The sequence below is a fragment of the Montipora capricornis genome, chromosome 9, assembly GCF_036669925.1.
Source record: "Montipora capricornis isolate CH-2021 chromosome 9, ASM3666992v2, whole genome shotgun sequence".
NCBI lineage: Eukaryota > Metazoa > Cnidaria > Anthozoa > Scleractinia > Acroporidae > Montipora > Montipora capricornis.
In genome coordinates, this window is record NC_090891.1 from 36,691,468 (window position 1) to 36,715,467 (window position 24,000).

At 39.5% G+C, this 24,000-nt stretch overlaps 1 protein-coding gene and 1 long non-coding RNA gene across 10 annotated transcripts in view; one reads left to right on the top strand and one right to left on the bottom strand.

The window, feature by feature from the left end:
- Window positions 1-24,000, bottom strand: part of LOC138017887 (neuropeptide Y receptor type 1-like) — a 63,326-nt gene that overhangs the window by 31,476 nt on the left and 7,850 nt on the right. For 2 of the 9 annotated variants that reach the window (XM_068864890.1, XM_068864892.1), the window contains 2 exons: window positions 23,673-23,760; window positions 7,905-9,470 (listed from right to left, as the gene is read on the bottom strand). In XM_068864890.1, the coding sequence (XP_068720991.1) occupies window positions 8,326-9,354 (1,029 nt within the window). In that variant the 5' untranslated portion in view covers window positions 9,355-9,470; window positions 23,673-23,760 and the 3' untranslated portion in view covers window positions 7,905-8,325. Of the gene's footprint in view, window positions 1-7,904; window positions 9,471-10,918; window positions 11,110-15,790; window positions 15,904-16,116; window positions 17,556-23,672; window positions 23,761-24,000 lie in introns of those variants that run through there. The other 7 variants (XM_068864891.1, XM_068864894.1, XM_068864885.1 and 4 more) reach the window with 7 other exon arrangements.
- The window catches only part of LOC138017894 (uncharacterized), a 35,027-nt gene continuing 16,514 nt past the window's right edge, over window positions 5,488-24,000 (top strand). Inside the window, exon 1 of the long non-coding RNA XR_011125950.1 lies at window positions 5,488-5,675. This is a non-coding gene — a long non-coding RNA (uncharacterized lncRNA). The remainder of the gene's footprint in view (window positions 5,676-24,000) is intronic.

Below are 24,000 nucleotides of genomic sequence, written 5' to 3' on the forward strand. Positions count from 1 at the left end.
CGTTGGAATGTCATGAGAATTTGGTGTTATATCAGGATCACATCCTTAAGCTGATAACAACGTTCATTCTTAATAGATGTCTACCTGACAATGTATTGAAAATATCCTGCAAAGGTTGGTCAAGACAACGTGAACATAGGCGTTGTTGCTTGCAATATTTCGGCTGGCCAACACCAGCCTTCTTCAGGTTTATTGAATGGATAAATGCTAGTAACAAGATCTTTATATTTACCGGAAATGACATAAAAATGCTACGTGATGTGTTATAAAAACGGAAATGCATAAAAAAGAGGAGAGAATAATACATGATAACAAGATGAAAAAAACAAAAGAAAATTAAAAGGTAGCTAAACTAAATTACATTTCATCTCTTCTGTTAAGGCCTGCAGGCTCCAGTGTTTTTCCTCTGTGTATGAGGAATGCCTCACGAGCCTTTCTGATGGAGTCACGACTAGTGTGTAGTTGTTCGAGTGGTATAAGGATCATGTGATCCTCCGCGTGACCACTGGTCAGGAAGTGTCGTGAAACCGCAGTGGGGGTATAACTACAAAAGGGGCTTATAATAGGTCGCCTATGTTCATTAAAGCGGTCTTTAAGACAACGTTTGGTCTCTCCGATGTACTGAAGATTACATTTAGTGCACTGAATCATGTAAATTACATTAGGGGTTTCACAAGTAATATGTGATTTGATTTTGAAGGTTTGTCCAGTACTATAAAAAGTATATTGATTACGGCCATCCTCAATAAAAGGACAGGCGGTGCAACTAGTTTTATTGCACCGAAACGAGCCGGATGGAGACCTAGATTGGTCGGTGTTAGTAGGTTCCGGCAATTTAGCTCTAACTAGAATGTCACTAATGTTTTTACAACGCCGGTAGGCTACTAAAGGGAGATTAGTAAAAACATTTTTACAGCGACCAGATGAATAAAGCACGTTTGAGTGTTTGTGAATTATACGGGATATGTTAGGTAAAGCGGGGTTATAGGTAATGACGAACGGAACAGTATCTGTCTGTTGTTTAGGTTTGGGTTTAAGAGCGTCGTTCCGGGAAATGTCAGAAGCACGTCGTATCTGGGTTTTAAGGAAATTAAGTTCGTAACCTCGGTTGACGAGGTAGTCCATAAGTTCCTTACAGCGTTGTTTGTAAGTGTCATTGTCGGAGCATATGCGTCGAAGGCGAAGTGCAAGGCTATATGGAATGGAACGTTTAGTGTGGGTGGGGTGGCATGAGGAGATGAGTAAATATTGATGTTTGTCAGTGGGTTTAGTGTAAAGATCGGTTTCTATGAGACCATCCTTGAGTGAGACCATCACATCAAGGAATGAAATATTTGTGAGGGAATGCGAACAAGTGAATTTAATGGTGGGATGAAGGTTATTGAGATAATCGACAAATACTTTCAGTTTATCTGAACCTTCAGTCCAAATAACGAAAATATCGTCCAGAAATCTGAGCCATGTATGAGGTAGATACAGTGCGTTAGTGAGCGCGTCCTGTTCGAATTTGGCAAGAAAAAGGTTGGCAAATGAAGGAGCCATTTTGGTGCCCATAGCAGTACCGTGTTTTTGTAGGTAGTGTTTGTTGTTAAATGTGAAATTGTTCATGTTGAGGATGATCTGTATGAGGTCGCAAAGAGTTTCCGTGGGGATGTCCTTATCGTTGCGTTTGCGAAGGAAAAAGCGGCAAGCCTCAATACCTTCACTGTGAGGGATGTTGGTATAAAGAGAAGTGACGTCAAGCGTGACTAGTATGGCATTGTCGGGAAGTGTGTTGATTGTGTTCAAGTTGGCAAGTTTGTTAAGGAAATCAGTAGTGTCTTTAACGTCAGACGGAACAGTGTGAACTAATGGTTTTAGGTAGTAGTCAACAAACTGAGAGATACGTTCTGTGGGGTGGTTGTTAGAAGAAACTATGGGTCGTCCAGGATTGTTTACTTTGTGGATTTTGGGGAGTATGTAGAAGCGTCCAGGTCTGGGGTCGTTTTGTACAAGGTACTGTTTTGTTTTTACGTCAATAAGTTTGTTGTTGAACATGCGTTTAACGTATTCAGCAACTCTTTTTTGTATCATGGCAGTCTTGTCCTTTCCTTGTTGTTCGTAGAAGGTTGGGTTACAACAACCATGAGGTTGGGAACCAGGTTGGGTTCCATGAGGTTGGGTTCCAGGTTGGGAACAACAAGGAAAGGACAAGACTGCCATGATACAAAAAAGAGTTGCTGAATACGTTAAACGCATGTTCAACAACAAACTTATTGACGTAAAAACAAAACAGTACCTTGTACAAAACGACCCCAGACCTGGACGCTTCTACATACTCCCCAAAATCCACAAAGTAAACAATCCTGGACGACCCATAGTTTCTTCTAACAACCACCCCACAGAACGTATCTCTCAGTTTGTTGACTACTACCTAAAACCATTAGTTCACACTGTTCCGTCTGACGTTAAAGACACTACTGATTTCCTTAACAAACTTGCCAACTTGAACACAATCAACACACTTCCCGACAATGCCATACTAGTCACGCTTGACGTCACTTCTCTTTATACCAACATCCCTCACAGTGAAGGTATTGAGGCTTGCCGCTTTTTCCTTCGCAAACGCAACGATAAGGACATCCCCACGGAAACTCTTTGCGACCTCATACAGATCATCCTCAACATGAACAATTTCACATTTAACAACAAACACTACCTACAAAAACACGGTACTGCTATGGGCACCAAAATGGCTCCTTCATTTGCCAACCTTTTTCTTGCCAAATTCGAACAGGACGCGCTCACTAACGCACTGTATCTACCTCATACATGGCTCAGATTTCTGGACGATATTTTCGTTATTTGGACTGAAGGTTCAGATAAACTGAAAGTATTTGTCGATTATCTCAATAACCTTCATCCCACCATTAAATTCACTTGTTCGCATTCCCTCACAAATATTTCATTCCTTGATGTGATGGTCTCACTCAAGGATGGTCTCATAGAAACCGATCTTTACACTAAACCCACTGACAAACATCAATATTTACTCATCTCCTCATGCCACCCCACCCACACTAAACGTTCCATTCCATATAGCCTTGCACTTCGCCTTCGACGCATATGCTCCGACAATGACACTTACAAACAACGCTGTAAGGAACTTATGGACTACCTCGTCAACCGAGGTTACGAACTTAATTTCCTTAAAACCCAGATACGACGTGCTTCTGACATTTCCCGGAACGACGCTCTTAAACCCAAACCTAAACAACAGACAGATACTGTTCCGTTCGTCATTACCTATAACCCCGCTTTACCTAACATATCCCGTATAATTCACAAACACTCAAACGTGCTTTATTCATCTGGTCGCTGTAAAAATGTTTTTACTAATCTCCCTTTAGTAGCCTACCGGCGTTGTAAAAACATTAGTGACATTCTAGTTAGAGCTAAATTGCCGGAACCTACTAACACCGACCAATCTAGGTCTCCATCCGGCTCGTTTCGGTGCAATAAAACTAGTTGCACCGCCTGTCCTTTTATTGAGGATGGCCGTAATCAATATACTTTTTATAGTACTGGACAAACCTTCAAAATCAAATCACATATTACTTGTGAAACCCCTAATGTAATTTACATGATTCAGTGCACTAAATGTAATCTTCAGTACATCGGAGAGACCAAACGTCGTCTTAAAGACCGCTTTAATGAACATAGGCGACCTATTATAAGCCCCTTTTGTAGTTATACCCCCACTGCGGTTTCACGACACTTCCTGACCAGTGGTCACGCGGAGGATCACATGATCCTTATACCACTCGAACAACTACACACTAGTCGTGACTCCATCAGAAAGGCTCGTGAGGCATTCCTCATACATAGAGGAAAAACACTGGAGCCTGCAGGCCTTAACAGAAGAGATGAAATGTAATTTAGTTTAGCTACCTTTTAATTTTCTTTTGTTTTTTTCATCTTGTTATCATGTATTATTCTCTCCTCTTTTTTATGCATTTCCGTTTTTATAACACATCACGTAGCATTTTTATGTCATTTCCGGTAAATATAAAGATCTTGTTACTAGCATTTATCCATTCAATAAACCTGAAGAAGGCTGGTGTTGGCCAGCCGAAATATTGCAAGCAACAACGCCTATGTTCACGTTGTCTTGACCAACCTTTGCAGGATATTTTCTATTTTAAAGTTTTTTATGGTGTGGTCACGATCTATTTTGATCCAACGTAGAGCAAGTTTTGATCGTACACGGTTTTTGCAGTGGTTTAATCCTTAAAAAGTTTTAATGTATTGAAGTTGAGGGGAGAATTTAAATACTGATCATGATCAATCATGGGAGTCAAGGGGTTTCTCTAGCTCATTTTTTCCCCTTTTATTAAGCAATTATCCTGCGAAATCGCTTGGAATATCGCCTGATACTTAGCCGAAGGAACGGTCGCTCCCATTGGAACCACGTGCACATTCCTTTCCCATTGTTTTGACGGTAAGCCAATAGACCCTTCCACGGTTTTCGGCGCCATCTGGATCGGGGGGCAAACAATGCAGAATTTACGTAAATGTATGAGATTTTGACCGACTTTGAACCGCTGTAGCGCCGCTAAAAAGAGACAGATTTCCACAGTGATAGTGTCTTTTAAAAGACATTTATGCTGAGATTATTTTCATGAAATATAAAGAACAGATTCAGGATACAACAACCATAAACGAATTTTTTAAGATTCCACAAAAACCCTTCTAAAATCATCACGGCAAATTGCCGCGAAATTAGAAGTAACATGAGCAGATTCATTATTCGAATTTACGACGTCATACCTTCCTCGATGGCCTTATTTTCTGTTGAATGAATGATATCATTAAAACTATTAACCGTAACGGCAAAAGCCGGAAATCTGGCTCTTTTTAGCGGCGCTACAGCGGTTCAAAGTCGGCCAAAATCCCATTACATTTACTGTAAATTTAACTGTGTTTCCCCCATACAAGATGGCGGTAAAAAACCGTGGAAGGGTCTATTGAGTGTGAGGAAAATCATTCATTGTGATTTTCTGGCGGCCCTATGTAGGTATTTGGATTGAAATGCCGAAAAACTCTCGACCGCCCAAGAAGGAGTATTTATTTCTGCCGCTTCAAAACTGTGGAATATGCTGCCACGTGAAATCTGCTCTATTTCTGAAATTAACACTTTTAAACGTCATTTTGAGTAGCGTCGTTTTAGCAATGCATATTCCTATATTTTATTCAATCTTTCCTTTCAATTACGTGATTTATATTTTGTTCTATATGGTATATTGTAATCTGTTTTTTTGAACTTTAATATAATTATTAAGTTGAATTAATGTAACATTAGGTATTTTTATCTCGTAGCATATTTATGGTATTTTGCTTATTCGACCTCATTGTAATGCCCATTGATCAATTACTGTTGAAAATGCTCAATATAAGATAATATATTATTATTACTATTATTATTATTATTATTATTATTATTATTATTATTATTATTATTATTCGATTGTCTCCAGTTATCGGGTGTTCTACTGGGTAATGTTTATTGTGTTTCAGCAACTCCCCTTAGCTTAGGGACACAACACTTTCTGCAACAGGTGAGCAGTTCCAAGAATGGCCGATAATTGTACACTTCCAATTCAAGGAAGTCAGGTACATCGAGCTTGCCAAACCAGGTCTTTGCACCTTTTGATGTGCTTCCAAGAGCACCAATCACGATAGGTATTATTGTGACTTTCTTCTTCTTCTTGTTCTTCTTGTTCTTCTTGTTCTTCTTCTTGTTCTTCCTCTTCTTCTTCTTCTTCTTCTTCTTCTTCTTCTTCTTCTTCTTCTTCTTCTTCTTCTTCTTCTTATTATTATTATTATTATTCCATACATTTTTGGCCCAACCCGTGACTTTGAAATACGGAATCCACAACTCGGGATCCCGGAAATCCACGAGCTGCGATCTGGAAACCGAGGACCAGCGGGATTCGAGCAATTCAATGGAACAACAACAAAACTGTGACGACAATAGCAATCTTGATGATGATGATGATGATGTTTATGATCGCTGAGGCGGCAAGTGGTTTCACAAAACTACAACAACCGTGCTATCGATGCGGTTCCCGACGATCCTCGGAAGCGATGTTTTCGTCAGGTAAGGACTCACTTAAGGTTTGAAGAGTTCTCTATTCAGCATTTCTAGTTTGTGTCAATTTCACATGAAACAAGAAACAACCATTTTGGTAGCTCTTGAGAACGCCAAATTTAAGGAGAGGCCAGGGTATTTTTCTTTTAAGGGACTGGTCGAAAAGTATATAGGGGAGGGTGGGCCGGAGCAGAAAGGGGGTAGGTCATCAGTTTTTGAGCCCTTAGCAAGGGGTGGGTCGTTCGATTGTCAGCGACCCATTGGGGAGGGGGGGTGGGTCATCCTATTTTAAACAGGAATAGGCACATTGTTAAATATATATATTTTTTCATGATCGAGGGCTTGATTCTGTTGAAATAGCTAACAATAAATTCAAAGCATTGCAGCTTTAACGACGTACAATTTTATCTTTGTTCGTAAAATACAACTGTTAAACCGAAATTAAAATGAGAAAAAAAAAGAAATCTCAGATGAAGCTCAGATGAAGACGATATCCCTCTTGCAAAACTTGCCTCTATAAACAGTTCGAGTGACAGTGACAGCAATGTGCCATTGAGCAAACTTCGCAACACATAATTTGATGGCACTAGCATGAAAAACTTTAAATAATAACATAACAAGTCACTAATTAAACATGGCTTACAAAAGCTAAAAGAGTTAAATAATATTCTCGTTAGTTTTACATGCTTTTGTATCTGGTTAAGAAACAAACCTAACCGTAAATCAACACCACCACAACTTCATATACAAATGTGGTATAACTGATTATATACCAAAAATTCTTTTATCAGGGGGTGGGTCATGTAAGTTTCCGCCTTCATTTAGCGGTGGGTCAAATAGTTTTGTGCTAAAAGTAAGGGGTGGGTCATGTGTTTCTTATCTGCCGCATTTCCAATTGCTCCAGCCCACCCCCCCCCCCCCTTCCCCTCCCCTATACTTTTTGACGAGTCCCTAAATAACTTCTGATTATTTCTTCGTAGTATAACTAAATATAAAACAAAAGTTTTGGAATTACACACACGAATTTTGTCAACGTATTTATAAACGCCTGGACAAGACTAGGAAGTATAATTGTAATCTCATAATCGGTAAATTAAGAAAACTTGAAAATTGACGTTTTCCTATTTGTATACATCACAAACACTCACTTCACAAGCAAGGGGGACTTTTGTCTGATTGGTTGATAATTTGCTTGTGCCCAGTTTTGACACGTGAGGGAGCGAAAATAACAAACAAAATGGCGGCCGAAGACGTTTTGTTCCATTACTTTGATCCTTGGAGGCGATGTTTTCGTCAGGTAAGGGCTCACTTAAGGTTTGAAGAGTTCTACTACTGTAGTACAGGACTCTCTCTTTTCCCGCCTGGGTTCCAGGCCCATTTTCAGGGCGGGGTAAGAGAGAGTCCCGGAACAGGACTAAGGGCCAGCCGGATTCCTTTACATAGGGTGAGCAATTCGATGGAACAACAAAACTGTGACGGCAATATCAATGTTGATGATGATGATGATGATGATGATGATGATGATGATGATGATGATGATGATGATTGCTGAGACGCCAAGTGGTTTCACAAAACTACAACAACCGTGCTATCGATGCGGTTCCCGACGATCCTTTCTCGGAGGCGATGTTTTCGTCAGGTAAGGGGTCACTTAAGGTTTGAAGAGTTCTCTATTCAGCATTTCTAGTTTGCGTCAATTTCAAATGAAACAACAAACAACCATTTTGGTAAAATATGCTATTGAGAACGCCAAATTAAAGGAGAGGCTGAGGTATTTTTCTTGTAAATTACTTCTGATTATTTCTTCGTAGTAAGTATATATAAAACAAACGTTTTGGAATTATACCCACGAAGTTTGCCAACGTATTTATAAACGCCTGGCCAAGAGTAGGAAGTATAAATACTTACTCATGTTTGTAATCTCATAACAGGTAAATTAAAGAAAACTTGAACATTGAAGTTTTGCTATTTGTATGCACCGCAAACACTCACTTCAGACAGAAATGGTTTTACGTTAAGATTCGGTTTTATAACAATGCTACTGTCTTGAAAAACTATTTTTATACAGATCGTTTGTGTCCTGTCTCTGTGTTGTTTCCCTCTTTACTTCTGTGCTTGTTATTCCTCTTTCATTCTTTAATAACTTTGGAGAAGGTAACACGAAGAGAGCTTAAACTTCTAGCGCCCCTTCCAAGTCAGTTATGTCTGAAGGTGACATTGCGGAATAGCCCCTTGAATGTATGGTGCAAAGCATTTTGGTATTTTTTGCCAAAAGCAAAGCAGCTGCATGGATTGATGGCAGGCCAAGAATGCAAAAGGAAGTGAGCAACGAATTCAATGTTTCGAAATGCGCATGTAGACGGCGTCTCCCAGTTCCACACAAAAATGATCACAAACGTCAGAACAAACATGGGCCCAATGCAAATGATGAAGGCAGCCAATATGGCAAGTGACAACCCAATAACCTGCCTGGTCTTTTGATAGCTCCGACCGCTGCTATTTGTGGACAGCTTTTTCGTTTCATGGTGTCTTCGATTTATTGTCCATGCTATGGTGCTGTAAGCGATAGCCAAGATGCAAACTGGTGCCAAAAAGAAAGTGATGAACGTGCCCGTAATGTAACTGCTATGAGTGCTTTGACCCCAGTCGTGCTTGCATGTGTGAGACTGTGAAGTTTCATCATAGACTAACCTCAAGGTGTAAAAGTATGGAGCATGAACAGATATTGCCACAATCCATGTGCACACGATGCCTCCTATGCGCATTTTCGACGATATCAGTTTTGCTTTCAGTGGAAAGACGACAGCAATAAACCTGTCGATTGACAATAGGAGAAGGCTTTGGATTGAAACACACACAGAAACGTCAGGGAGGAAGAAGATAAGCTTGCATAAGGCATTGCCAAGTGCTAATGGGCTGTCTGCGAGAAAGGCCTCGGAACCCTTAAGGATGCTTGCTATTTGAAATGGCATGACTGTGAAGGGACTGAAAAGGTCAGAGAAAGCCATGTTGACCACGAAATAATTGATTGAAACTCGAAGTGGCTTGTGTTTCGAAAAGACGAAGATGATAAGTACATTTCCAATTACAGAGACCAGGATAATGATGCAATAGGCTGTAACTTTAAAGGCCTTCTCCGGTTCCGAATGAGCGCTGCAATCTACTATCGTGGTGTCGTTTGATGAGTTGTTGGTTGGAGAAGCTGCCGTGGAGTTTTCAGACATACCGGCGGTATTATTTAAACAAAGTCACCTTTTTTGTGCAGTGGTTCAGTCCAGTTTAACCGACGTGCCTTGCAAGTAACATTCCTGTTCTTCAACTTCTTTCCCGCTGGATTGTTCTGTGGAAGAAACGGAAGCATCATTGTCACGGTTTAAAATGACAAGGATTTTATTTTTGATCTCTGTTTTTTCTTTAGCTTTTCTCAATCGTTTTTCTTTTACTTATCAATTTGGAAGTCATTTACTTCCTCTCAAGGCGACCAACCACAACAAATCAACAATATCTTTGTATTGAAAGTGATGAGTTAGATGTTAACCGCTGTGAAATGAAATCAAACGAAGAGATTTATTTTTTTGATATTGACTGGGGGATATTCGGAAAAAATCCAAGTGTTTCTTCGCACGAGTCGAACCTGCGACCTTCTGATTACTAGGTCGGATGCTTTATAATTGAGCTATAAAAGACCCATTTGTTATCAGAAATAACCGATGTGGCTGGAGGAGCCAAACAATTCTCGCTATCGTCGCAAGCATGTGTACATTAAAAAAAAATACGCAGACGCGTTTTCTGAGATAACAAAAAGTAATTATGAGCTTGCATACGTTATCTTTGAGTATACTTGCTTCGCCAGTGAGAATCATACAGTCCATAATTAATGTACGTAGTGCTTTTCGAGGCAAACTAACCGCCCTTAAGCAATTATATATAGCGCCGACTTGACTTAAAGCAAATAATTGAGCCTTCATAATGACTATGAGCATTCACAAGGACATTTAGGAGTAGACAAAAATAGCCTTAAGGGCCCACAGACGGATTTTTCGCGCGTTGCTAAGGAAGTGAAAAGTCACTTCCGGTAACTGACGACATCATATCATTAGCTGACAAGAAAACCCACTCACAAGCAAAAGTCACCGCACAAACTGCTCTTTCCATCGAAGGTTTTTCCTCGCCCTTCCTAGCGCTCGTTCTCAGATCAACTGCGCATGCGTAAACGAACTGACTTCCGGTTTGAGAAAAAGCTAAATTTCCGGCGGTTTTAAATTGAATTAATTTTTTTTACATGGCACGTTTCACCCCCAAATACAGAATATAGCTAAGCATTGATTTTTTAAAATCATCTTTTTTGAAAAAGTTATGGGCATTTCAGTATCGTTTATGTCTTTAAAAGGAACATTTTTTCAAAATAAAAAGAAAGCCATGCTTGGCTGGATGCAAAAACGAATATAAATTATCAAACCATCGATTAAATACTAAAATTGCGTAGCACGGCGACAAATTGAGAGTTTTCTTGTATTGGTCACGTGACCATGGGCGTGGTATGATGACGTCATATTTAGGGTCATTGGCTTACAGAAGTTGCAAACTGACCAAAATAATGCCAAATTCTCTCAAATTACTTAACCATTACATCCTTAACAACGCACCCCAAAAAATACGTCAGTGGGCCCTTAACAAGGAAATGCTGAATTTCAGCCTATACGGTTCTCTTTGCTGAAGAAGAGTTGATAGAAATGATCGACACATCTTGGAGATAAGAACGTTGTTTGTTTGTTTTGTGAAACTCACGTTAAACTTCTTCAGAATGATATCGAGTTCAGCCTAGTTATAACGTAGAATTCTGGAATTAGCCAATGAATAAATCTTGCTACTTTTAAGCAGATTCGCCTTTAAGAAGTAGCAACTTTCTTTCTTCTTCCTTGCATATCTAGTTTTATAGTTTCACACCCAGGGGACAGCTGGTACTGACAACGATTCAGCTAAGCATAAAATAATACAAAACAATATTAAGGAGTCGTTACAGAATTCTTTATGTGATAGTTGGGCTTGATAAAAATAAATGAGTAAAATTTAATGGTGCATTTTGTGTTAGCATAACATTAATTAATTTACGATCAATACTTCATCAATGCAAACATTTCATCGCCAGCACCTATTGCAGTTTTTCTTTAATTGAGTTTTATCTCGGGGAAGGTCGACCGCAGCGTGTTGAGCAATATGTTTTTCTACCTTTGACCAATCAAACTGCTCGGAAGCCGCCAATATGTATAATTAGTATAAATACATATGTGATTATACAAAATCGCGCGCTGTCATTGGCTCGCTATCTCGGATTATCAGCCGATAATCACCTAAACAGACAAAATGGCTGCCAGTAGTCGTTTTGCCACTGTAAGTGAAGATGATTTCGCGTTGAAATCTTTTTTTTTTTCTCTTTTTTGAAATAATCACCTGTGTATTTATCCTAAAACAATTATTCGCCTCAGGCTCAGTGATTATAGGATTAATGAAATGTTGACTTTTCTACCCCCTACATTCTTTTGGAGTGTTTTCCAAAATATCGTGCGGATGCCAAAATGGATGTAATAAAATGAGTTCAATGTTATCATCATTTCATTCAAATGTTTAGACTTCAACAATACATCATGTTAGATGATAGCCATTAAATCTGGAGTCTAAAATTATAATTAAACGTTGAGTAAATGATGAAATAAAAGCTCTCGCACGTTTTTCATCGACGTTGTCGTTGTTAAACGAAATTAACCGAGACCCTTGTCTTTTTTTTTAAGTTTACTTGTTTGAAATTGCTGCCAAAATTCAGGCGTTGCAACAAAAAGATATTGTGGACCGACAATCCTTTAACAAACTACGGAAAAAAAGGAAGGCCTGTTGCGGTCTGATTCGACCCGCTGGCGGCTGCTTCCTCGTGGAATGCTCCAATTTTGCCTTGCGCAGCCGATGGTTCTCACTCAAATATCTGGTAACTTGGTAGTAATTAATATTATGGATCTGTTGAAATTGTTCTCTGATTGTAAGTCCATTTACTACATCAGGATTGTGAGGATTTATGTTTTTCTTCAAGCTAAAAAGTCACAAGTATCAAATTGAGCGTAGTACGGAAAGGAAACTCAATCTTAAATTGAGTCAGATCCACGCTGTAATGCCATTGATGAGAAAGAAAAGGAAAAAAAATGATCCGTGTTGAAATTAAAAGTGACTGTATCTGACACTTAACCTGCCACCGAGGCAGCAACACCGTTTCTTTAAAAACGTCTTGGAACCCTTCATTCAAACGTTTGAAGCAAAGGTTCACTAAGTCTTTTCGGGAATTTCCAGGGTATCACGTGGTTAACTATTAAAGAAACATAAGAGGGCAATATTGGTAATCAAACAACACGACATTTACTTCGGCATTATTTGCCAACCACCGGTAAACAAGTGAGAAGTAACTTCCTTCGCAGTTAAGGAAGACGTTTGCATATCTTCCTCGTATCTAAAAACTGTCGATTATCGGGAATGAAGATGGGCTAAAGACACAAGTACACAAATTGATGGTTGCTGCCAATTTCCCGGGATTGGTACGTAATGTGATTTTGCTGGTGACGACTTTCAGCGTGATCCGTTTTTTTCTGCAGCTACGGCCTGCCGTTACTCTACCCTTATTCAGTTATTTTCTTCGTCCTCTGCCTAACTCAAAAGCTTGTTGATTATCTTTTAAACGGTCCAAAGGACGGCCCTCTTTCTTTCTTACACGAAAATTTCTTAATTTATCAAGGGGGAGTTCGGAAAGGTCCGCCGTCTCTCTTGAATGTATTGAATTTTGTTTTCTCTAAAAGCTCACCCCTTCTTTCATGTTTTCATTCGATCTTCACTTTCGGCGATAGTTCAACTTAATTTAAAAGCAAGTGCGTGTTGTCCTAAGTAGCGTGTATGTATATATGGAAAGAACTCAAGTGAGGCCATCGCTACTGTGTGCATGTGATGGATGAAAAACCACAGCATCAGGAACTTCTTATGCAACACCCAAAGACAGAGAAAAATCTCTGACCCGGGTGGGAATCGAACCCACGACCTCCGGATTACGTAGATCACCGTTGCTCTACCGACTGAGCTACAAGGCCAGACGGGAGCAGCCCGTGGGAGTTTGAGGACAAGTCGGCTCGGCCCAAGCCAAGTACTAAGTGCAAGTGCGTGTTGTCCTAAGTAGCGAGTGTATGTATATATGGAAAGAACTCAAATGAGGCCATCGCTACTGTGTGCATGGCTTGGGCCGAGCCGATTTGTCCTCAAACTCCCACGGCGTGCTTCCGTCTGGCCTTGTAGCTCAGTCGGTAGAGCAACGGTGATCTAATCCGGAGGGATCCGGAGGTCGTGGGTTCGATTCCCACCGGAGTCAGAGATTTTTCTCTGTCCTTGGGTGTTGCATAAGAAGTTCCTGATGCTGTGGATCAGCGAAGGTTCTTCATCCATCACATGCATACAGTAGCGATAGCCATGTTGTTGGCCGAATCTTAAGTTAAAAATTTTCGCGCCTTTCTGCCGTACTCGTCCCAAGTCTCCGGTATACGCATCCAACCGTCCCAGCCTACCGTTGTCCACTATCTTAAAGTCCCTATACTAAGTTTGACTACAAACTGGTTGTTCTTCAACGTCTTCAATCAGTGTATACCACGCAATAAAAATTAAGCAATAGAGGAGGAAGAGTTGGAAGGATTCGAGACAGTTATGCAAACCGGTGACCGTTATTCGAGCGTTTGCATAACTGTCGAGAATTCCCCCAACTCTTCCGAACGTTTAGATGAGGCTATGGAAACACGGAAAAAAGTCCTCTGTTGCTTTTATAAAATATTTTTCAAAGATAATTCGACAGATGAAGGAAAATGCTGAGGTTTTTTTTTAACTTTTTGATTGAAACACATTTTCTTGATACACGTTCATATTTCCTACCAACCAATCAAAACGCGCGTCGGACAACACATAACCAATCAAAATTTGTCTGATGTCACAGCCGTGTTTCCATTCTCTCATCTAAACAAAGCTATTGACCAATGAGAGTGCGCGTAGCATCCTAATTATTTTATAAAACCACATTGGCCTCTTTCAAAAATACCATAATGGCGAAGCTCAGGCGCAAGTGCGCCAGCGGAGCACCATGGGTAAGATTTTTAAGGATATCTATCCATGCGAGAAATTTTGGTTATGACGTCAGCGTACACCCGTCCGTACAGACTGTCGGGGTGGACGTGGCGAGACAGAACAGCCTCTGGGGAGTGGAGTGTTCGGGACAGCTTTGGCAGCCTGCGTTTTTCTGGTGGGAAATCATATTAGTGAAGAGCAACGGGATAAAGATTAAAGAGCAGAAACGAGCACGAGAGAAGAGGCGACGACATTTGAGAAATTTATGCGAAGAAAGTCTCTAGAGAAGTCGAGGAAGGAGAAGAAGAGAAAATTAAATCAAAAACACCGTAAAGCTAAGAGAAATAGAGCGATAATTGTTTGACTATGAAATTGCAGTCGAGTAAGCGAATTTACTACTCTTGAGCTTGACTTGTCAATTAGTAAAATTAGCTGTTGTGCTAAACCAGAGCTCTCAAGTCTCAAGCATTGAGCGTGAGTATCACGCATTTCTTTGCAATCTCACGCTCTCACGCCGAAACGAGCATTTCTCACGCAATGGCACTTTTCTCATAGGTAACTCAATCAATCAACTTTATTTAAAACACGGTAAATGGCTTAGCAAGCTGGTTTTCAGACATGGCGTGTATGAATTACAAAATATATAAATGTTAAAAATTACAAGAATTAGAAGATGTAAATGTTAAAACGACTAATACTAGGTATAACTTAGCGCTAAAAATTATTTAATGTCAAGGAAATTTAAACAAGAGTAATAATTAGAAACAATCATAATTTACTATATAATAATACGAAACAAGCCATGTAAAAGTGTGCCCTAGCAATGTAAAATGTGTTCTAGGACATCGCACGTTCAAAGCTTGCAGGATCCCTTATCTCACGTATTTTATTTGACAGTTGGTTCCAAGCCATTGCACCTCGATAAGAGAAAGAACGTTGAAGAAAATTCGTTTTAAGTAGCGGTAATTCGAGATCATAGTTCGAACCCCTCAAGTTGTAAGTGTTAAATTCAGAGGTTCTATAAAAAGGCCCCTGAAGATAGGTCGGACATTTATTATTGAATACTTTAAACATCGTAATTAACAAGTGCCTTTTCTCTCCTTCTTCTAAGTTAGACCACTCTAGAGAATTTAGCACTGTTGATGATCGAATAGAGTAATCAGGCCTAGTAATAATCCGTGTTGCTCTATTTTGTAACTTTTGTAATTTGTCAGAACGTGCAGTCACTCCATACAACATCACAATAATCGAAGTAAGGTTGTACGAGTGAATAGTAAATTGTCTTAAGAGTCTCTTGATTGTCAATTAGTTTTCTACTAGCTGAAGGCAAGAACAGCCCAAAGGTATGGTGGAAGGAGATCAAACGGATTAGTGAAATGAAGTGTCGAAGCAACGACCTACTGAATCAACTCAATATAGATCAATTAAAAGATCAAACGCCTCAACAGAAAGCTGACTCCATCAATGACGCACTACTTCAATCTTTGGAATATTATAAACTGCACAGTCCTTTAGCTATACTACCTTTGGAGGAAAATCCAACTTTTCTTCAAGTGTCGGAAGGTAGGGTGCTTAATCATCTTCTCAAGCTAAATGTTAATAAAGCTAGTGGTCCAGATGAAATCCCAAATTGGTTTCTGAAAGAATATGCTGATAAAATTACTGATCCGATTACTAAAATCCTCAATGCATCCTTTAAAGAGCAACGCGTCACAAGTATCTGGAAGTTAGCGGATCTTACGCCACTACCCAAGAATAAACCTTTAAAAGACATTACAAAGGATTTAAGACCAGTTTCATTAACATCGTGTATATCAAAGATTGCTGACGACTTTGTGGTAAATGATTACCTGAAACCTGCTGTGCTGTAAGTCATCGATAAGAACCAGTTTGGGGCGATACCTAATTCATCAACCACTCTGGCACTACGGAGTATGGTTCATAATTGGTTAAAAGCTACTGATGGAACTGGATCAACGATAAGGACACTTTTATTTGACTATTGCAAGGCATTTGATTTAATTGACTATAATGTCTTAGCAAACAAGATATGCCTCTGAGATTTACCTCACAGTATCGTTAACTGGATAATTGATTTTTTTATCTAGCCGCTACCAAAGAGTTAAATTATCCAGTTCTTGCTATTTAGAATGGGGGGCTGTGCCATCTGGGGGTCCCCCAAGGAACTAAGCTAGGACCCTATCTATTTTTGATAATGATAAACGACCTAGAGGTTCACGAAACTTCCTTGTGGAAGTTTGTCGATGATACGACAGCCTCTGAAATCGCAGCAAAGGGTCAACTAAATAGTGCTCAGGCTATTGCAGATAAAGTAGTGGGATGGTCTCACAGGAATCGAAACTTAATCCAGATAAATGCATGTAAGGAAATAAGAATACTTTTAGTAAACAGTCGCCTGACTTTACACCAGTTTAAGTAGATAATAAATCTCTTTAAGTGGTAAAGCGGGCCAAGTTCCTAGGTCTTACTTTTGACAATAAGCTTTCGTGCGGTAAAAACTGGGGATAACCATGCATTTTTGAAAGATAATTAAGCTTGAATTTGAGAAAGAACGCCATACATTGCTTTGTATTTTAGAGCTTTTTACAAATATTATTCATCAATTATCTTTGGTTACCCCCAACTTTCTTTTTGGATTTCAATAACACTTGTTAAGATCTACATTTCCTGCATAATCAAAAACAGGTGCACAAATACCTTTGAATTAGTAGGCACCGTCTTTAAAGTAACTTAGCGCCGACGCTAAGCTATTAGGCACGCAACCACGCACGAGGGCATGATGATAAGCACGGCTGGTCACAGAGAAGATGGAGAACATATATTTGCTTATCGACACAGAACACTCTTCCGTTTCTAACGGGATGCATCTACGGGTCCAAGGAAATAATAGCGCGCAGGCATCTTGCATTCTGGTGTTGTGATTAGCTTATTTGATGCGTCTTAATCCAGATAAATGTAAGGAATTAAGGATATCTTTTAGTAAACAGTCACCTGACTTTACACCAGTGCAAGTAGATAATAAATCTCTTTAATTGTTAAAGCGGGCCACGTTGCTAGGTCTTACCTTTGACAATAAGCTTTCATGGAATTCAGATATTGAGAACATTGTTAAGAAAGCCTCCAAGAGACTATATTTTCTATCTCAGCTAAAGAGGGCTAAGATTCCTACAGCTGACTTAGTCCTATTTTATATCATCTGTGTAAGATCGGTAGTAGATTATGCTGTACCTGTGTTTCATTATGCCCTCCCTAAATATCTTATAGAAGAGTTAGAACGTATTCAGGAGAGGGCTATGGCTATTTCATTCCCAGGAATAAGTTACAATAATGTTATTAACATAGCTAAGATACCTAGGTTAGAGGATCATTATAAGAACATATGTACAAAGTTATTCAATGAGATTAATAACAATAAGGACCATGTTTTACACGAGTTGATGCCTGAGAGGCATCAACCCAGTCAACCACCTTATTCTCTCAGAAAATCACGACAATTTATTTTACCAAAGACAAGAACAAAGAGATTTAACAACTCCTTTTTTGTCAAAATGTGTAGGCTCGCAAATTAATGTTAAATTGTTTAGATTAAGTGTTATTACTAGTAGATACTATATTTATTATGTCATATTTATTAGTTATTAATCATTTCATCACATGTCATTTTTGTATTCTAGTAATATTGTAATATACTGTTTTTAGTTAAGAAGATTGTAAATATTACGTTTTTCAGCTGGCGCAGCCGCTGCAATGTGATTTAAAAATAAACTTTCAACTTCAACTTCAACTTCAAATACAACATTCGCAAGCCATTCGAGACTTTAGATGAAATATATTTGATCTGATCATCCAAGCTTAAGGTTAGCATTTCATCAATATGAACCCCAATAAGTTAGTAGAAGGTTTATGTTCAACTGACCTATCATCCATCTTTAAATTGAATTTCATGAATTTAGCTTTTGTTAAGTTTTGCCGAAAACCATTAGATAAGTTATATAACTAGTTTTGGTGGTATTGCAACTTAATTTGTTTGTCTTAAACCAATCATGTACTGCAGCTAATTTAAAATCACTATTTAAGGAACCTTCAATTGTGGATATATCTTCATGAGCCATAGTTATATACGTATTATCGGCAAACATTCCAGGTGTGGTATGTTGTATACATACAACACCTGGAAGTGCTAAAGTGCTCATGAATTCCAAATTCGTTCCTTCACTGGCACTGAACTTTGGCCAATGTTAATCTGTTCGTGTACGACCAAATTTCTTGTTTCTTCAGGAATTTCACGCGTAAATATATGAAGTCTAGGCCGAGATATTAGCTCAGGCTGACCATAATAACGTGGGCTCTCTTAGCAAGGAGCGGACTAGACGGTGGATTTCCAGCGAATTTCAAAATTTTTCCCTGGACCCCCCTAGAATGTTTTGGCGCCTCCAGCACAGGAAAAAACAGGACACTTGTGGCTTTCGTGCCATCTCCAGCAAGCATCTCACTCTAGATATCTTTGGAAACTTTAAGACTTAAGAGCTTTGCTAAACTGAAGACAGAGGGTGTAAAGATTATCAGTTAAACGGAAAATGTTGTGAAAGAGATTACTGTTTATGTAATTTGAGTATTATTTGTCAGCTCAGAGGTGTTTGAGCACTATAAACTGTATACACTAATGACGATTAATTTTGTACCTTAAGTATAATTGTTGCTCTTTTGGCGATCAGTGTTGATAATTTTATAAAAATGCTAAAAAGGGGGGGCTTAAAACTGATCTAAACTTAAAAAGGTTTCCCAAATTTTCGAACCGTCTCTCTGGTCCTTCTTCGGGGGCCAATGAATCTAAAATTCATAACTGCTTCTTATTTTGGCTCCCAAGAGATCTTAACAGCGGCGCATATGCCCTTGGGAACTCCATTCTTTCATTCACAGAGTTCTTATCAATCTTTGAGTGTAAAGACTCCAGAAAAATTCTGCGCTTGTAATTAGTTTCATTCCTTTCAAGAATTTGGCCGTAACGTGGATGGATGTCGTGCGTGGTTCTTTCGGCATGTTGTCGGATTGCCGACTCTTTACTCGCGGCACGCGCGGGATCATGTTCCACTCTCCTCGAAGCCCAACACCGTTTGCTCTCACCAATGTAGGAGAAATCCTACATTGCCCGCCGTGCAGGTTGGAGCTATCTACGACTTATGATCAGCATGTGCCACAACAAACTTAATAGAATTAAGTACGCTATCGGAAGAATTCAACACGAAATACTCGGTTTAATACCGAGTACAGAATTTGCCACACTAATGGAAGTCATCTTACATCGAAACCATCGGGAGGAAAACGATAAGAATGCAAAAGCGCCAAAAACTTGCAACTTGAGCCAAGGTGAGCGACAGGCGATGAAAAAACTCAAAGAAAACGACAGCATTCTCGTTCTTCCTGCTGACAAAGGAAATGCGACTGTGGTGATGAATATAGTAGACTACAAGGAGCAGATATCGTCCATGTTACAGGACACAAAAACATACTTACCTGTGACCGATAAGCGACGCAATCCAGTTTCTAGCACCACCAATTTGCTACAAAGGAAGTTAGAAGAACTAAAAAAGTCGGGGAACCTAACGGAGAAAGAGTATTTTAAAATCAAACACAGTGATCCTGTTCCGGCTGCTTTTTATGGCCATCCAAAAGTGCATAAAGTCCAGTTAACAGTAAAAGACGACCACTACCGTCCTTGGCCAGTCCGTTCACACCGATACCCCGGCCTTAGACCTATCAATAGCAGTATCGGGTCCCCTACCTACCACGTTTCCAAGTATTTGGCGAATTTGCTCAGCCCCCTACGTTCAGATCATGGCTACACGATAAAGAACTCAAAGGAAATCGCAGATTTCGTACAGACCCAGACAGTCAGACCAGACGAGGAAATTGTATCTTTCGACGTCGTATCCCAAAGCAAGCTGGGGTCGAATCACACCTGGAAAGATAAGACAAAACTGACCAAGAATCAAATTGCAGAGCTGACGAAAATCGTACTGTACAACAGCTTCTTTTCATATGAAGGGACTCTGTATCACCAAATTTTCGGCTGCGCTATGGGCTCACCCGTGAGCGTAGTCATCGCCGACTTGGTAATGGAACACGTCGACGTTCAGGCTTTGTCAACATTCACGGCTTCCCCCCGCTGGTGGTTCAGATATGTTGACGATTCAAACGCGTGTATAAAGTCGACAGAGCTTGACAATTTCCATCGCCATCTTAATGCAGTCAATCCGCACATCCAGTTCACAGTAGAGCGCGCCACACCCGTGGACGGTAAACCCACCATCGCGTTGCTAGATACTAATGTATCCACCCTCCCCAATGGTGAGGTTGAGGTGCAAGTATACCAAAAAGCCACCCATACCAACAAGTACTTGGCATTTGATTCACACCACCCTGTACAACATAAGAGATCCGTCCTCAGCTTTTGATGCGCCGCGCGAACACCATCCCATCTAGCGAGGCCCTGAGAACAGAGGAAACATCCCACGTCCAGGACAGCCTACAGGTCAATGGATATCCCACCAAATTCATTGAAAATGCTGCCCAACCAAGGTCTGGTCCACAAAGCCACCATCCTGACCCGGCTGACCTTGTCGTGGTACCCTATGTTCAAGGGGTATCGGACAGGGTAAAACGCACACTGCAACATTTCAACATAAGGACTGCTTTTAAGCCCATACGCACACTTGCTTCTGTCTTCAAAAAACCGAAGGACCGTCCATCGGAAGAAAGAATAGCAGGCATCGCTTACAGAGTTGAATGCAAAGACTGCGATTTCTCCTACATTGGTGAGAGCAAACGGTGTTGGGCTTCGAGGAGAGAGGAACATGATCCCGCGCGTGCCGCGAGTAAAGAGTCGGCAATCCGACAACATGCCGAAAGAACCACGCACGACATCCATCCACGTTACGGCCAAATTCTTGAAAGGAATGAAACTAATTACAAGCGCAGAATTTTTCTGGAGTCTTTACACTCAAAGATTGATAAGAACTCTGTGAATGAAAGAATGGAGTTCCCAAGGGCATATGCGCCGCTGTTAAGATCTCTTGGGAGCCAAAATAAGAAGCAGTTATGAATTTTAGATTCATTGTCCCCCGAAGAAGGACCAGAGAGACGGTTCGAAAATTTGGGAAACCTTTTTAAGTTTAGATCAGTTTTAAGCCCCCCCTTTTTAGCATTTTTATAAAATTATCAACACTGATCGCCAAAAGAGCAACAATTATACTTAAGGTACAAAATTAATCGTCATTAGTGTATACAGTTTATAGTGCTCAAACACCTCTGAGCTGACAAATAATACTCAAATTACATAAACAGTAATCTCTTTCACAACATTTTCCGTTTAACTGATAATCTTTACACCCTCTGTCTTCAGTTTAGCAAAGCTCTTAAGTCTTAAAGTTTCCAAAGATATCTAGAGTGAGATGCTTGCTGGAGATGGCACGAAAGCCACAAGTGTCCTGTCCTGTCCTGTCCTGTCCTGTCCCCCGAAGAAGAACCAGAGATACCGTTCAAAAATTTGGGAAACCTTTTTGAGTTTAGATCAGTTTTAAGCCCCCCTTTTTTACCATTTTTAAGCATAGTTATTTCCATATATACTATATTGCTTTCTGGGGTTAGAAACGGGAGCTCCGCTTTTAGGCTTGGCTAAATCTATATTACTCTTTGTTTGTGCCCCAAAATTTTGCATAAGCAGTGTTTTATCTTCTCTTGGGACCATTGTAAGTCCCAAGAGAAACTGGAAACAATGCTTATGCAAAGTTTTGGAGGGCAAACAAAGAGTATTATGGTATTTTTGAAATTGGCATATTCGCTTTTTTCCCAATCCCATAATGCAATACGTTTTGCGGGGCTCTTTGCATCAAAACAATACAGGTCATTTGCTCTTGGGACTGCATGTTCATGCTTCAATGAACTGGATATCCATAGTCTTAATGGCGCGACTTCTCAAACGGATAAACTGTGTTATGAGCTGGGTGAAAATAGCCATAGTTAATGTTCAATTTCGGGAAGTATATTGAGTTACTTTTCCTGTCCGATTACAGCTTAAGATTTCTTTAATCTTTCTAGTCACAAAAGCAAAAAAAAAAAACAAAACAAATTAGCAAAATAAAGACGTTTATCTCAGCCTAACATTGGTCATAAGAAATGTTATTATAAAGAAAAGGAATGCATTACATACTATTGATGGGATGTTGCTGGCTACTATGTATGTATCTGTAGACCTTTACAGAAGCAGTTTTAAGCTAGCCAAATTTCCCACTTTTAGAAGTAAAAATCAACTGAAAAATTAGAGTCTGTGCCAGTATTCGAAATTGCGACCGCCGTATCAACAGTCGGATGCCCTGGCCACTGAATTACAAGAAACACCAGGTCACCTGCAGCTCGTTTATTTTTGTCATCTGTAGCCGAGTTTCAAGTGAAAATCAGTTTCCAAAGAATGTATTGCCATTTAAATTAATAGTTGAATTTCAACACAGATTTATCTTTGAATTCTTGTTTTACAAAGGTTATCGGAGTGAGTGTCAGGAAACTCGCGACATGTTAAAGAAGGCACCACAACATAACAACAACCGCCACCACGGAGCAGTCTCGGAGAACATCACCAGACATTAAAATTATTTATTGTCATGCTTTTAGCTATATCACGCATTATTAAAAACCCAGATCATTGGATAATACAGTTCTAAAGTTTTGAGTGGCTTAGCCGTCATGGCATATGAGCTATTATTGTTGGAACTGGCCTGGCTGTAAACTTTAACAGAAACAGTTCAGTTTAACCTTCAGGGGCACCCAACGACCAATTTGTTGTAAAATGTATTATTATACCCCAGTTAATGAAAATAAATGTTATTAAGGCATTTTCAGGTGTTTTTCAGTGTTGCTGGGAAAAAATTATCTGTTCCTTTTTCCCAGCAAGACACACAAGAAATTTCCCAGCCAGCTAGATAAAATTGGTTGGTTTCCCAGCCAGCTGATCAAATTTATTTCCCAGCCAGGAATTAAATTAATTAATTAATTAATTACTTAATTAACATATTAATATATATATATAAATGAAAGGAATAATACTACTACTACTACTACTAATAATGATGATGATGATAACAATAACAATACCTATATTGATAATGATAATGGAACGATAATGTGAAACACACAGCTGTAGTTCTTGTGTTAGTATGATACTCTACATGTACTGCTGTCTCGAGCAGTTTGGATTTTAGGAGCCTTTTGTCACCCTGGAAAGCGAGCACAGAATTCATAATACCTAGCACCATTGTACACAAAAGCAATAAAATACTTGCTAGGATAAACCTGTATAATTTTGTCTACAATAAGGTAGAACAACTGGAACCTTGAAATAGCTCTTCATTTTACATTTTTATTCATCTCTTCAGTTACACAATTGCTAATGTCCTATTCCTTGCTATTTCCATGGTAGCCTGAAAAATAATTAAAAAGGAAATAAATTAGAGACCAATATTAATTGGGTAGAGCCAGCAGTAATGCTGATTGAGTTTTCAGATCTAGCTATGGACTCACTAATCATTGTTATCACAGGGGACCCACACAAAGGGTGAATTTAGAAGCAATGTATGAGAATAGCAAAAAGTTCCATAATTATTATTGTACTATTCTGCAATAAATATTTACACAAGATGAGGATAAACTATCTGAAATGA